The following is a 17,262-nucleotide window of genomic DNA, read 5'->3' on the forward strand; positions in this document are numbered from 1 at the left end:
TTAAGCGATTTACTCAAGATGGTGGCAATAATATGTCTGGAATTTCAACCACTTTAGTGACGTTGTGAAAGATTTAGTCACCATGACTGATTACGAAGAGGACTTAAACAAAGATGTAAGTCGTTTTAACGAGGATCTAAGCCTATTCGAGGTCCCTACGCCTAAGGCTTATTGGGGTGAAACAACTCCCCCTAGTAAAACTGACACTTCCTCTGTAGTTGGCTCGCAGTTCAAAAGCAAACAGGATTTGTTTTTGGAGCAAATGCAGTTGAAGCAACAGGGACAAAGGTCTTATACGCCAAAGACTGTGTATAATCCTGGCTATACTAGTGTGGATAGAAAACTTTTAGAGGACGGGACTGTGAATGATTGCAATGCGAAATCCGGTGTGAATAGTCCAGTTTCTGCTGGGCCTGCCTCCCCTAGCCATTCAAATATGACCAATGCATTGCCAAAACACGGGACTGTGGTAGGTATGGGTCATTTAGCGGACACTACTGTACAGCAACCGGGGACCGCGCAGCTGCCCAACAAAGGTTTGATCCAGTTGACGAAAATGGTGAATTCGAATGGGAATGGAACGAATAGTCAACCGCAGTCACCGAGTCACAGCGTTGGGAATAAGGCGGCGCCACCACCTCCTTATCCATATGTTAATATGCCCCCTAGCACATTAGCGTACACAGGATATGATTCTAAAGGATCGAGCCCGAGGGGAAGTGTCGCCAATCCCCCGGCTCATTTATTTGACCCACGATTCGGGAGCCCACGTTCTAGTCTTGCTAGTCCTAGGTCAAGTATTAGTGCTACATCATTAGACTCTAAACACTCGAGTCCAAGGACTAGCATGGCGCTATCAAATCCGCTATATGATAAGTTTCCGAGTCCACGGACTAGCTTAATGAATCCGAATGAAAAGTATCCAAGCCAACGTTCAAGCTCTTCTTCGGGTTATGAACAGAGTTTGGTGAATCATCCGAATGCGGTTTACATCGGTCAGCAGAATGTACCGTATACTACTTCTGGATATACTGGGGATATGCCTCCTCCTCCACCTTACGACGCAAAACATCAAAAAGGTATACCAAATGCGGGAATTTATGCAAATGTGTTAGTGAATCCAGCATTTGTACAAGCGCTGAATGCGCAGCAGGGACAAAAACTTCCGGTCAAGGGGATGCCGCCTATTCCTAATGATTTGAATATGAAAGGAAATTCGGTGTATACGTCAAGCAGTGGGCAATCTACACCAGGGCATAGCTCGCCTGCTTTAGGTTCACCCATACATGCATTGCCAGGACAAGGCCAGGTGAATGGAGGCATTCCTGTCAATATGCAAAACGCTTCCTTAAAAACGAGATTACATTATGATGTTGTACCCCCTCGGAAACCAGGTCCGAGTGAAGCAGAGAAGAAACTAGCCGCGTTAACGCAACAGTTGGAAAACGAAATGAGGATATCTAGCCCGAAACGAGCACTTCCGCCAGAAAATGTTCCGCTCGAGGCGCCACCCCCTTACCACGGTCCCCATATTACGGAACCTTCCCCTGCTCCATATAGAAATGTTGTCAACATGGCAAATCCGAATATGCAAAATTTGCCAAACATGCAACCGGTTAATATGCATCCGGTAAACAATCAACATGGTGGATTACATCTTGCGAATCATGGCGGACATCATCCTCATGTCAACGCATTAGGAAGTTATTCGTCGAATACGTCATCAACGTCGCTGAGCAGTCAGTCTTCTGGGATTTATGGGAACCAGCTGAGAGGCCCTGTGGCAGCACCTTTGTCTTATCAGGTCACACAGCCGCCTCACCAAGGATTACCAAGCGAAGCGGAGCAAAAGATAAATGCCCTTACGCAGCAACTCGAGGATGAAATGGAGAACAACCCTACCGGAGAATATTTCGGTAAGTTGAGCTTCCAGTATCCTCTATCTTACAGTAGATTTGTCATATTCTTCATCTCGCTCTCAGGGTCGTTACGAACAGTTCATGGTTATTTCATTGGCCTCACTAGTTCTACGCACCTTGGAAGAGCCCTGGTGCAGAAACCACTCTCTCATGTCTCTTCCAGTGTCTTATTTCTTGCTTTGTTTCATTCATGAATATCTCTGGTTTCCTGCCAAGTACCTTAGAAGTCTTACTTGTTTCAGTTGTGCAAAGTTTTGTCATTGGGCGGCATAATGAAGATGTTTTCTTTCAGCGACCATGAGGTGGACATGGACATGGTGAATGAATATTACTCTGGATTCCTTCCAAGTACATGTACCTCAATGTCTAACTTGTTTCAGTTGTGCTGAGCTTGGTCATTTGGCAAGTTAGTGTGGATATTTTCTTGCAGTGGCCATTAGGTTGACACCATACCATGGTGGAGGACTCTGTCCCAAGTGCAATTGCAGCAATGTATGCACTTATAGACATGTCTGTCTTGATCTGTAGGTGGGTGTCCTGTTGCAAGTTTTGTCTCAGGAATTTCTACAACAGTGCATAACATTTGCATGAATTCCAGATGGCTAAAAAAACTGGAACACCCAAGATATTTCCCGATCCATTATTCTTTACAAAAGACGAACCTAAGGAAAAACGATTCTCTGTCTTTCTTTGTGCTCAATACCCGTTCACATTGCTGTATTAGGGTGTATCCGACTCCCCGTTCTCGAACCAAGAACGGTGTTCTCGAAAACATGCAAGAACGCGTTCGGGAGCCGTCGCCTGTCGCATTTTCCGATGGCTTCGGTAGGGTAGCTCGGACGACAGTACTGACCTGTTCTCAATCCGTTCCAGAACGGTGGAGAACAGGGAGTCGAATACACCCCAATATAGCTGATTCCTGCAGTGTGGGCAATACAGATGTTCCCTTCAAGGCGAACACGCCAACTGCTTTTAAATGTGGACGTGTATCTTAGTGTTCTCTTACTTGGCCTTATCAAATATTTTTCTGTCATTTCTTTGTCCTTTGATGTCAGTTGAAATTCTCTTCCAGGATATGACATATATTTCTATTGTTTGCGATTCACAAGTTACCTCCGGCAGTGCCCACCTCTGGAGGACACGCTCTGTATATATTGGACATTGATGTTGTACCAAACTTCATTCATCTGCTGACACTGATGGGTGGGCATTTGTCGGCCCAAACAAGGGTGTCCTTCATGTCCTGTTCTGGGGTTTGCTTTTAAGACTGACAGTGCATTTTCCCATATTTGACAAACCAACATAGCACCTTTAGGTTTGCGATCAGTTCTGGTGGTTCATCCATGGCAGTAAAAAACTATAGAATAAGTCCTTCTGGCTTTGTATAACTTTAAAAGTTAAATTTGAAGTGCATAGTAAATCTAAATGTGTAATTGACTGATACTTTTGTTTCTACTCCATTTGTCAGTTGTGTTTTAAAACTCTATCAGTGTTGGTTACTTCTTAAATCTGTCCCAGGAATGATTTGTAACCAGTGCTTTTTTTATGTACTGTACCTGTTACTCGACTTCTTCATTCATTCCTGAATGAAGCCTCTCCTGTTCAAGCGGAAAAACCTCGTTGTTCATTCAAGAATTCTGATAAGCAATGCAAAGCATAAAAAAATGCCCCCATTCAACACTAGGATGTTTTACAAAATGTTGCTTTTGAAATCATAACTGCAAGGATCCATGTTGCTTGGGACCGGGAGGGATGTGCCCGGTTCCATCTCATCTGAACTTCACCAAACTCCTGACATGTCTCACAGAATCGCATTAAAAATGTACAGGTTGTTTCTTCTACCTTAGTTTGAAGTGAATTGTGGTTTCTACTTCGAATCCCTTGTAAAAGCACAGTGGGGGTTGACCATTAGCATTCTCTTCGACACGCTTGACTGGTGGGCGGGCATGCACGCACAAACAAGAGTTCTATTTCTGATCAACGCTCAGCGCAGTGTGATCTCAATCTTTCAATGAAATTTCTTTTTTTCTATCTGAAGAAAAGTCGAATTTGAATTAGACATTTTTAGCCATTTGGTTGTGATCGAAGTTCTCATTGTCATGATTGTTGTAGTGGTTAAATGTGCCAAACCAACTAGCAGTCTTTTTGGGATGTCAGCTTCTGCTGTCCAGTTTGTCAAAAATGTTTTGCATGTTTAAAAAAAAGAAGTTTTTAAAAGTGATACACTTGAACAAGCTTGTTGCACGAGTAAGAATGTGGGGTAGCAAGAATTGGTTAATGGCGGTTGTCAGACATGGGGGATGTGTCATCATAATGATGTGTTAACTTTCAGGTAATCAATTGATTTCCCTATGAATGGCAGAAATCGCAATTGGTTCGGCCTTCCTGACAAGTTCTCAGAGCCTAAATCGACACAGTACGTAATATCTACATTACCTGACATCACATGCCATTCAACATTTTCAAGTTTCTCCAATCTTCTCAATTGGTTTGGCCTAACATTCCATTCGTATATGTGTAGTGCATTGTTCATGTGGCTGCATGCGCAGTGCAGTAGTACCAATCTGGTCGGAGCCGAAAACTAGATGAACGGTGTCCATGTAGGCCATCATCTCCCTAAAAAGCTCAATATTAAAAGTCAGAACAAGCAGGCCAAGTCAAGGTTGCTTTGGTGCTTTGGTGTTTTACTATCAACTTCTTGGTTCTGTCCTTGGTTTAGGCACTTACAATACATTTTTACGTATGTAAAATGATCAAGAGCCAACTTGATCTTTGCTACGTGTCGTGAAATTCTAAACAGATCCTATTTTATATCATCACTATTCAGAAATAGCAAAGCCGGCTTTTCCACTTTCCTAAGACCTGAAAAATTAAGAATGGGAATTATCAAACCGGACTTTCTGCAGACCTTACCTTTAGAAAATGCTTCTACAAAGATCAATAACATGCCTTTCATTCTGGCTAATAATAGGGGACATATCAAAACGGGGCTAATGTAGTTCAAATGTTTGTCGGACAATACACCACCACCACAGCATATCACCTTAATGGTATGTTATTATCATTTACAGCAAACAATGAAGTGTCATCCATTTAATATTGACATTCCTGGGATTCCAGCACGACCAAACGACCAGCTGCCATACACATGTCCCTTCTGTTCATGCTTGCCAGGCCTATTGCATGTATTTCTATACAGGGTGTATCAATGAAAATGACCTATGTCTTCCTTTTTTTAGGGTACATGTATACATGTACAGTAATATTACTAGGCCTTATAATTGGAGTTAAGCTGAAACCTACATTCAAACATTAATCTATAACCATATTCATCCTGTACACATATCATGATGTTGTGTGTTGTGGTGGAGTGCATTGTCCTATAGTTGCGAACAAATGAGGACACCATCGAGACAAATCACATATTTGAAGTATTTGGAAATTGTGGTTCAAGTATGAAAATGTGTAAAATAGGCCAACACTTGCTATTTCAAGTGTCCTTGGTGTAATCTATTCTTAATGAGGAGATCACACCATTGGTCCAGACATCAAGGCGCACAGAAAGTGAAGTCTACTAACCAACAGTTACAGTTAGTTGACTACAAGTCAGGGAAAGAGGAAAGACAGTTGTAAATCCCTCTGCTCCTTTAGTGAGTTCCAGTGCTGGTTTGCTCCAATCCGTAGGTGATCCCTGCACCTTACTTAAATCAGCATACCAGCATTGACGGGAGTGGGATACATCTCGCAATGCACTCTGCTTTATAGGGGCTGCAACTTATTTTCTTAACATTGCGGCTAAATTTCATCTTAGGTCTGCTAATTAGCCCTACCGTTATAGCCTGCATACATGTCTCTGAATTCATGGACATTGCACATGTTCATGTTCGTATATGTTCATTGGTGATGAATCAACAGTGGCACACTTGATATCATGTTGATCAGCATCTGAGTCATCCCCTCTCTGGTACCATCAAGGACTCATTTATTAGCGAGTCCTAGCGCTTGTTTGCTCTGTCCCGCTGAATGTATAATTCTAATCCTCGATCATGAAATAAATCGCATTTTATGGACAAGTACGCTAATGACGTGAATGGTTGGGAAGTGTGAATCACTGAGCATCTATTTCAAGATATTGGAGGAGGTCCTTCATTTTGAGTCTTGGTAGTAGTTCACTTGTTGACTTTGGCAACATTCAGTGAAGAAGTACCCGGCTGGCTCATTTGCAGTGAGCCAATCAAAAGGTTCAAATTCTGCATGGATCCCTGGCTTGCTCATTTGAAATAAACCAATCAGAAGGCTCTATTGGAACGGCTCTATTACATGGGGTTCCGGTCAGATTCCGGTTTTGGAAATCCCTGAATTCACACAAAATAGTCTCTGACATACTTTGACTCTTTCATATAGAATAAGCGAGAAAAAAGATTGCCGAAATGTGACCTGTACTTCCTGTGAGTGTGAGTCATCTGCGGGTGGTTTTGGCGGTAAACCTTACCAGTCTGGCTCTCACAGAAATGCTTTTCAGTCAGGCGTTTAAGGTTCTTGAGTCTTACCGAGGATGATGTGGAACCGCTTTACAGCTAAAAACGTGGTGACTAATAGTACATCATTTGATATCAACAAGTATGGATTATTTGATATCAAGTATAGATCTTTACTTGACTTTATTGATATACTCTACACTGTTTTAAGGCTGATTCCTCAGATTCCTCAGCTTAATTTCCACAGATTCTACGAAATCGTTCTGGCAACTGCGATGCTGAAACCATGAAGGTTTGCATGTTGGGCCAGTTGTGGTGCATTCACAGAAGTATTAAACAAAAAAAACAACATAATTTTTGCATGTGCTCGAACTTGTAAATAATGCATGTTGCTCACCAACTAACAGTAACACACATTTTGTTGTCTGTAGACTGCTTTTTTTCAGCACGCTTTGTGTACCTGTAAAAAATCTCGCTCAGGTGAGTCATCATAAAATCATTGAACAGGTCTTATTCACTTGCTGAGGAATTCCGATATAAAAAAATTGTCAATAGAGTATACTTCCTCTCGGGCCACTATACCAATATGCATGAAGTCTATGCCACTTTAACGTGACATGCATTTTTGTGTACATCTTAGTGCATTATTGTGTCAAGAATGTACAGATGTTCATCCAATATTCAGTTCTCGTCGGATCTTGTCTATTCTCCTATACTATGCTTTTCGAATATTTTAGGATTTAGAAATCCAAATGTTTGGAGCAGACATTGAGTCTTTTAACGGCAAATATTGTTCAGTTTTGTAAAGAATTCTTACATATTTTGTTGTCTCCTACGTGATTCGTGATCAGGATATCATGATTTGTTTGGGTTTTATAAAACTTGGCATGATCACCCGATATCAAATTCGGCATACCATTGGCATTGAATTGTTTGCAATAGGCCTAGATCTGATCGTTGGTGGTTGGTTCTCGCATGGACTTCACATACCATTCTCTGATCATACATCTTCTACCAGATTTAAAAAGTACTGTGTCGACACTATCCCTCATTTTGGAAGGTCATGTCATCAGTCTGTTTTCCATTTATGATGCCATTGGGTGATAAAAACACTCGGCACTTATGTACAAAACTCAAGTAAGCATTTCATATTCATATAGTCCATTGTTTTGGTAAATACTAGAAACACAAGCTAATCTATACTGTGTAGTGTTTGTGAGTGGCCTCAGTCAGGCAGGAATGCCAACTATGCCAATCAATCCTAATTTGAATACTAAGTGAAATTGTCACAATACATGGCTTTCATGTACTGCTACATGTATACAGGCGCTGTCTATATGACCTAGCATGTTGACAACAGGTTTGAACCAAAGATTTTTCTGATCACCACGACAGAAGAATGATATCAGCAATGTTGAAATTGATTTATTGTCAGAAGTTTGAATGGTGTATTTGGGTAGCTGTATTGGACTCCTCTATCACAGCATTCTGATTAAAATCTTCCGAATGGACCCCCCCAAAGCAGTCATAGACTGCGGATCATATTAATCCCATCGGAGTCTGCTGGCCTCCAATTCGTGATGAAAATCCCTACCAATCCACGATGTCTATCTAGCTGTTACCGCAGCCGCTCAGAGGCAACAGTTATTTGTCATGGCGTGCAGAGATGAATCATCTAATGGGGGTCTCTCAGTGGATTTGTTGATTGCATGAACGCGTCCTCTTCGTCAGCTTGGTATGAGAGATCTTGACTGTTGCGTCACGGATCGAAGCATAGGCGAGTAGTATAGGCGATGCCACCCCTCAACCTGGGGCCATTATGTTTATGTGTTGAGTTTGATGATCTGCAAGATCGCATGTTCTTAAGGGATGACATTTTGAATCAAAGTGTAGTTCGAAAATTCTTGAAGGAAAAATCATTGACCTACAACTGCGGTCAACGAATTATCCTTTGACATGTTGGAGGGTACAGTAATGGTATTGAAATACTCAAACAATGTAAGGGCATAAGCCCTCTACTCACTGTGGCTTACCAAATAGCTCAAAAAGATCTGAAAGATTTCAACAAAATCTATTATCCAATTAGTATCTTAATTGCCTTTAGTACATGAAGCTTACATCACTTGATGTGAATGACCCCTTGACCTCTCCCGACAACCATTTTGAGCCCTTTTTTGTTGCCAAGCCCTAAACTTAGGAACAGATATTGAGTTTTAGCAACTTTTGAATAGACTTAAGTTTATCCTCTGTGAACCTGCCTTTCAAATTATGATTTTAGATTTGTTCAGGTACTGTAATGCCGCTGTGTACAGTGTTGGCATGCAGGTGTAGAAAACTAAAAAATGGTAAAATAAAAAGATTTGTCCTCAGAATGACCTTTTTACCAGTACTTCCAAATCCAATCTGCACTCAGTTGGCACCGTTAACAAAGATCAACGACTCAAAAACAGCTGCTCCTGATCGTACTCTTGACTAGGCCATTTCTTGGGGAAGCTCTTCATTTCTTAGTAGTACTTTATTTATTCTCCAATCAATGCTGATGCGTCATCGCTGGTATGATATGCCGTCATATCCAACGAGCAACTTGTCGTCTAATTACAAGTGGTATTTATGATGGAGGCGATCGATTTATTTTTCTCAAGAGACTGAATCCAATCTTGATATCGTACATTTCTAAGATGAGCTGACGTAATTTTCAGGCTGGAACTGCAGAATTGACATTTGGAAAAATTAAAGATCTTTCTTTCCATCAAAAATCTGTCAGTTGGGTTGCCACGAGTACCATGGAGGGGACCAATTTTATTTTAAAGAATATTGCCAGTGCGTAGTACAGGAATCTTATTGCATCTTGAAAATGTCATTCCAGGTTCTGCGATGAAACTTAAATCTATTTCAGACGATCACCAAACATGACATTTTACACAACATGTGTCATTCGAAATTGAATTTGTATCGGTTGCCTGAAGGATGACATTCAATTTGAATTGAATATCTATGAGGTATGATACTAGTGACATTTTACAATTGATTGAGTTGTGGGTGTTCGGATTGTAAATGTGTAATTGTTTTTTCTCAGAGTGCATAGGCGGGATAAGTTATAATATCTAACTCGAAATCAATGATTGGTACCTAGGTTGTATCAGCTGCATTGGCTTTGAACTTTTCAAGTCGTTCTCGTATTGAATTCAGACTGCTCCCTTGTCGTACACAGTCTAGGGATTTGACATCATACTACAACATGTCTCCAGCTTTGTACCAACCAAATAAATTGACCAAAGGCTTCAATTTGTTTTTCACGAATTTCATAGGGACATGTAGTCCTTATAAATTTGTTTTAAAAATCCCAAATGTACATTTTGGTTACTATTTCTGTTTGTTAGTCCTAAAGCTCTTTGGTTTGTTGGTTTGAACAGTTTAGTGTTTGGACATTTTTTACTAATCCTGGGGCCTAAGGTGTTTGCTTGAATTTTGTTAACAGGCCTATTTGTTAAAAAGTAAAGAAAGCTGCAAAGCGAAGCAACATGAAATACCGATTCCTGGTCCTTGGGTTCAAATCAACTTTAGCTCCGTGGAAGAATCTTTTATGGTGACGGTCAAATACTCAAAGGAGGGAGTAGTGTGCCAGGTTTACAATCAGGAGGTCATTGGTTCGACTCTTGGAAGATTCACTGCTCCTTGAACAAGACTCCTAACCATACATTGCGTCTCCCCCACTGGAGTATACCCGTAAATGGGTACGGCCAGTTCCGACTGGGATGTCAATCTGCTATAGGCCAGTATCCTCTGCAGGGGACGATACTCCTAGTCACTGGATATGTCATGGAAAACAGCATGCCTCAACCTTATGAGCCATCGCGACTCAAGCTGTAGCCCAACAAACTTTCAAATGATGAAGATCTTATGTAGAAATGCGCTTTCAGATTTTTTGTGAACGAGCCAGTCTGAACTCATTGAGTTGAGTACCTTTGCTCTTTGCATTTAGACATTCAAGTACATTTCACTATGCAAACTCCTTCATATGATGTTTTGACTCTTTCTCATTCCCCGAGGGTTGTGTGTACACAATGTAGCAAAGTAAACCTGTGATGCTGTAGCATAACGTCTGCATCTTCGGCAGGTGAGATGCTGCAGAGAACTTGCGGGCATGAAGGAAGGAATGATTCACAAACTAAGTTAAGGCTTTGCGTAGGTATTTGGCGAAGGACGCGGTTTAGTTCCTCTAGATTCACCAAGCAAAACATTTCATGCATTACGGATGGATATACCCAGACTCTCCTATTGCTAATTTGATTGACGGAAACGCTGCTGTTGGTCGGAATTGAAACTAATCCAGCATTTCATTGGTCGGGCAGACTTTTTTGTGCCAAATATGCGATAATTTCGGACCATTTTGGCACTGACCGAGTGGGGGTGAAGTCTATCTAAGCCTTGAACAAAAGTAGCAATTTCCTCTCTCTCATCCATCACCTTGAATTTCAAGGTGCTGACCTACTGCATGGACCCTTCCTTGGACTTTTCAGTGTAAATGATCTAAGGTTATACCACACGGAATACTTCTGTATGTTCAGAGTAGACTATACACTCCTCAAAATGGCTTCATAAAGATTCATGTTGTGTCTTCCGAATGCCATGCATATCTCAAACTATCAGATCGCCACTCAACGGAGCTGAGACGTGCAAATCTCTCCTATTTACTTTCGTCATTTCATTGTTTGAGTACTGGTCTCGCCGTGCATTTGGAGTGTCTTCCATATTGAACTGTCCAAACAAGGCCACGATACCCTACGGCTTCAGTGGGGACAAATTGGGAACAGGGGCAGACGGGTCGCTTTTGTCCTTTTGTTGCGTCTGCCTCAAGTCTGTGTGTCTTGCTTGATGGAAAAAGCTGTTTTGGACAAGCGGTTGAGCTGTACTTTTTGGGAGACTATTTCTCGCACAGTTTTTTTGGCGATACTGTGGATACAAACGAATATGGCTGTGTTGGAGAGGCGCAGTGAGAACATCTGCATCTAGCTATCACCTATGAAGTCCCGGGTTCAATTCCTGTCCTGGTACGCTCATGTGACTGATAGAGAGGGTGACTCTCTTTGAAAGCGTAGGTTTCCTCGGGTATCTCCAGTTCATTACGGTCTCTAAAATCAAGACAACCCTGACTGATGTTGATGCTGTCCATCTTGCTAAAACTTCCAACCGCAGCCAGGTGACATTCAGGTTAGCTATTCAATTCAACAGGGCTACACGCCTTCAAAAACTAATCCTCAAAACGAAAACGATGGTGGGCAACTCCCGATGCCAAAAATATCATTTGATGGCAAAGGTCCCAACGTCTGAAAAGGGTTTGTCTGGCGTGTAGTCTACGCATTCATGGCTAGTGTCATCGGTCCTTTGTCCAGGCGATTCAAAATAGTTGGGGTCACTTACCAGAGGTATTGTGTAGGGACCCAGCCGCATTCCAATGGTGCATGCCGATGACTTGTCCAAATAAGCAATCAGTTTTACTCTTTCGAGGGGTTGCTGCCCTTGTGCTATGCCCTGCATCTGCAGTGAAATATCTATCTTATGACCTCTGCTGGTGGAGTTGGGCATAAGAAGGTGATAGGCTGTCAAGCTTTCTTGTCTCAAAAGTAATCTGTACACGTCGTAGCCTGGATCATTGGCTTGACAATTTTGGTCAAATGTCTTGAGATGTAGTATTGAAAGAATTTCGAAAATAGGGCTACATAAGGTCACTCCTGGGGTCCGTCAAGACTACATACATCGTATAGTGACGAGCCACCCATCAGTTAAGAGGAAAATCCCTGACAAACAGCGCTTCTCAAATTTTATGAGGAAGAGACGTTAAACATGACACTAAACATGCATGGCCTAACTTGTCACAAAACAGGGAGGAATATGATATTCTTTGTTGTGTGTTCGGAATTTGGTTCTTCTCAACAAGGACAAGGACAACTGTTGCAAATTTATAGCGGGAAATATATCATTCATTCAACTATTCCTAAAGCGATTCTCAAATTTATATAAATCATATCATAAATCAGTAAAGTTATTGATGGCTGTCTGCATTTATATGGCTCGTGTAGGCTTAAATGTAGGAGGAAATTTCTGTGTGTACAATAGGCCAAGGTGGGGCTTTGAAAACCGGGAACCACATTGCGGGCTAAAATGGGAATCGTGTGATTCACAGATGTTTTAGAGTTTTGAAAAAAATAAGTGTCCATATATCGACTCGATGACATATGTTTAGGTATGCAAATTGGTACAATGTGGAAAAATATTTAAATCGTCTAAGTTTGACATTTGTGATTGAGAACGATTTTGTTGGGATGCAACTATTTGGAAGACTGACAAAGGAAAATATAAATAATTCTTTCATATTTATTGAAAACACATTCTGAACCATCAGAATTACTCCATCCAGGTCAGTGTAGTAGAGTCCTTAACTTGTGGGTCAAGATGTTGAAAACGGTGCAGGCACCCACCCGCAATAGTGCAGTACGTGCCATTCTTCAGTGGATTTATCGTTGAATGCGATCAAGCTGTCATTTCCGATCAGGGATTGAAAATTACACTACATTCTACAGTACAGTCTCTACCACAGTCGTCTCAACCACCAAGGCCATGAGGTTCTGGATACATGTATGCTGAAGCATATGCTGGATCTTTGGTTTGTGATGGGTTTCTAGAATGTCTTTTAAACGCTTAAAAGAAACTTGAATATCTGGAAGGCACACAGTGTATCATTTTGTGCGCTATAACTACAGGGCCATGGACCTGCTAAAAATATCTGACGAAAGCATTGGCATTCCCCTGGAGCTAATATGGCAAGAAAAAGCCATAATTTTACCCAGCATGGCATAACTGTTCATAAGACAAGAACTCTTGACAGTCCCATTACATAGGAGCAATTCCATTCAGCAAAATGTCCCATTCAAGATAATTGCTTCTTGCCAAGTCACAAACAGTTTGAAATGTGGGGAACCACCTTTGCTTTGAGAGCTGTGAAAATGTTATGAAAAATCCCAACCCCGGTAATTAAATTTCGGTAAGGTTTACAATGGTGCACAGGAATTGCCTGGGGGCACCCGAAACGTGCATTGATAAAACACTTCACTGTTTATGGTCCACTGTACTCCAGTCCAGGGCCTACTGTACACAAGTAGTCTTATTTTATGGGAAAAGCTGCAAAAAAGCTATTTTACCCATGAGACTATGAGACTAATGGTATCATTAGTCATGTCATGATAATTGCTCCTTGCCAAGTCACAAACATTTTGAAATTAAGGGTAATTCATTTCTTAAGTATGTCATTCTTCTTTTCTGCTAAATTCTCTATTTAGATAGGCCTTAATTAGGCTTCATATAGTCAGTCAATGAAAGCTTTTGTACGAAACTATGCCAAACATTCACCAACAAGGAACCGAAACTACTCATAACAGGACAAGGACAGGTCCACCATAATAAAAGGAAAACAAAAGGTGACAGCCTGCTTGGCTTCCTCCTAACTTGGCCAAAAATCTCAAAAACTTCCGTATTTTGGTATATAGTTTATGTATGCCCATTTGGTAGTTTGGGGTGATATGGAATGTTAACTTTCCTGGGATGTGCCTGAATGTCCCTCAGAACTTCACCACATGGTTGTGACATTCCAGGAAGCGCGGTGATTGCTCCAAAATGATGTCACACTGGCATGATAAAGTACTTTTACTGTCGTTTTACATATTTTTAGCGTAAGGCAACATCTGCCACTGAATTTGCTCTAGTATAATTTCACGGATCTAACAATTTTTTCAAGTATTCAAGAAATGGGTGAAATTACGCACAGGGCTGTTCGGCCCAAATCAGAAAATAAATATTTTCCAGCTGACAAAAATCTCATTCAAGAAGGGAGAAATATCATCACTTTGGTACGCAATGAAACAACTTCCTCACAGTCATATTTCATTGGAAGGTCAATTTTATTTGGTCTGTGACCAACGGCCCGGGTACATACACACGGACCACTGGAATGTACAGGCCATTCACAAATAACGAAAACAGTTCAGATTTAGTGTCAACGAGTGCACGAAAAATTCTTGCGGTAGGCTGCTTGGCTTTTCCAGGGGGTGGTGTGATTATGGGCCTATTCAACTCGAATAATAATTTGTATCAGATTAGGGTCATAACATTGAGGTGAAAAGTCGCAGAAAAAATATGAGTCTGAATAATAGGGTCATGTTAGAACAATGTTGGTGTTCCAAGACCCAAATTTTAACACTTAGATATAAAGCAAAAATTCCAGGCCAACATTGTCGCCTTTGCAAGTATGTGATACTCCTGGGAATGAGAAGGTATCGGGAGGATTTTTGTTCGACCAACAATACTGAGTTCTGTGACCCTGCATTGATCAAACTCAGGAGTCCTGGTCAAATTCAAAGATTTGTCTGAAATAAGATGGGGGTTATGCTTAATAGAGAGGTTCTACTGTATTTCCGGCAAAGTAGGAATGGATGCAGGTTGTCACAACATGTTCAATGATATCATCCGTCTATTACTGAACACTTTGGATGCGGTAGAGATGGAGAAGGCCTTTGGAAATATTATCGAGGTTGCCTTATAACCTTTGGTTAACTCCTTAGAAAGGGAGCTAAAATAAGCAATGATATCAACTAATTATCGTAATTCTTGGATGTGGCTAATCACGCTGAGGCAAATAAGATTCCCTGTATACAGATGTATGCTTTGGAATGGAAGGCTAGGCAATCAAGATCTTACACCTGATGTCGGGAACTTCCACCTTGGTTTTGATCATCCTCTGCTGCATCTCCGTCTTCAGTGTTTGAATGAAAAATGTTTGTTTCTCACACGTGTACCTCAGATGAAGCAACAATTTTGAAATTGCATCCCGGCCGATCCAGTTCATTAATTCCCACAGCGAGGAAGTTGTGAGTTTCCATACAAGGTCCTTATTTTGAGGTTGAATGCCTTCAGTCTGATGAGAGAGCCAGAAGATTGCATTGGTTTTGGCTGAAATTGCCTGTTTGGGATGGGGCCTTTTTGTTACGCAATGTTGGGACAGGTAGAGGTACTTCCTTTCCCTCTTACGTACATCATGGAGTAAGAATCAGACTTTGATCATCTTATCCTAGAGTTCATGGTTCTTCAGTTTTTAATCAGGTTCTCAAACGAAAAATGCTTCTTGAATAGGTTGAGACATAACATGATGATGAAAATATCCCTGAGATGTGGAAATATCTCGGCGAATCGACTTCAGCATGATTTGTTGGCATTTAGAATTATTCTTATTCGCACCTGCCAGGCTAATAAGTTTGAAGGTGCTCTGTATTAGTCTGAAGTGCTTGCTGGATTGAAGCACATCTGAATAACCCTAGTTGTGATCCGTTTGATAGTGATTAAAGGTCGCTCTAGCTTGCAGTTTATACGCCAGGCAAACGAGCGATTATAATTGCTGCTGTGCGACAAAAGGATCTCTCTTCTGCAGGAAAAACCGGTAATCGTCCGGTTTGATATCGTTGCCACCTGTGATGATCGAAGCAAAAGAGTGATTATCGTCAAATGCAATATCAAAAAGAAGGCTGACTACTTTGGTCTTTATAATGCAGAAATACCAGAAGCCTACTCCATTGGGTTATATTCAGGCAAAATCTCCAAGTCAAATGCATGTGCGGAACCTTAGAAAATATCTTCCAAGACCATGTAAAACGCATCTCTATCTTGATGTCTACACTTATCCATCATGCCCTTGAAAACAGCTCTTATGTATCAAACCTTGCCTCAGCATTTGCTGATCGCTATTGGAATTTTTATCATAAATGTACTCATGATGGTGACTCATATCTCTTCAACCTGTAAAGGTGGCAGCTAGCAGAGAATTCCTTCGTGCTACAAGTCACGCTAAGTGAAGTTGATCATTGGTCATCCACAACTAGCCTTGGAGGACTTGCCTTTGTGGAGGGGATATCAAAACATTGAGAGTGTTCGCCATCATCATCATCATCATCATCATCATCATCATCTTCTGTGGGTTATACCCTGTTCTGGCGTAGTCTGTGGGTTAATGCACTGTTCTGTCATACTCTGTGGGTTAATACACTGTTCTAGCATACTGTTGATGTGACTGTCAAATTCTATAACTTGATGGTGAACATCTGTACTATGTTTATACTCATATTTAACCTATTTCCCCGAGCTTTTTATACCCTATTCATTCATACTTGTAAAAAGAAGTTCATTTATTATTGCTCGCCTTGCTTTACAGCATCACTTGACACAAAAACGTTTAGAATGTTTGAGATGGTATTGACTTTACATTTAACCATTTTATCATGCAGTGATGTTGCCAGTCCTGTTCTGGTTACGGATGCTATCCTGGTCATCTTAAAGCTGGTTCTTGATGCCAGTTCCAGATAGCTAGAAGTCTGTGCTCGGGGAGCTGCTCGTTCTGGGCATTTTGTTATTGACTTTAAATTAACCATTTTATCAGTGGTCTTCTTCTGCTATCTCAATGCATTCTGGTCACTGTAAAATTGGTCCTTGATGCAGGTTCCAGATAGCCAATACTCCTCCGTCAAGGCTGCTGGTTCTTGGCATTTTGTCAGGATGTGGTTGACAGTCATTGGCTCTGTGTAGCAGTGACAAAGATAGTTCTCTCCAACAGTCCATTCCATACTTGTGGTGCCGATGCGATGTATCGGTCAGAGCTTGTGCTCACTCGGACTCCACCATAATGAGGACTACCACATCTACGCAAACGTGTTCTTCTAGCTGGGTACTATAATAGGATGGCCTGGATCATTGTATTCAGTGACTCCAGAGTATTCAGTGACCTTGCAAATAATGTCCCAAGAGCTTCTGAAATGAATTTGCAA

General features: G+C 41.2%; 1 protein-coding gene across 1 annotated transcript in view; it reads left to right on the forward strand.

Moving 5' to 3' along the window:
* The window catches only part of LOC135495587 (paxillin-B-like), a 31,221-nt gene continuing 13,959 nt past the window's right edge, over positions 1–17,262 (forward strand). Inside the window, exon 1 of the mRNA XM_064784386.1 lies at positions 1–1,916. Coding sequence (XP_064640456.1) covers positions 83–1,916 — 1,834 coding nt within the window. The 5' untranslated portion in view covers positions 1–82. The remainder of the gene's footprint in view (positions 1,917–17,262) is intronic.

Source organism: Lineus longissimus, chromosome 11 (assembly GCF_910592395.1).
Source record: "Lineus longissimus chromosome 11, tnLinLong1.2, whole genome shotgun sequence".
Lineage (NCBI taxonomy): Eukaryota > Metazoa > Nemertea > Pilidiophora > Heteronemertea > Lineidae > Lineus > Lineus longissimus.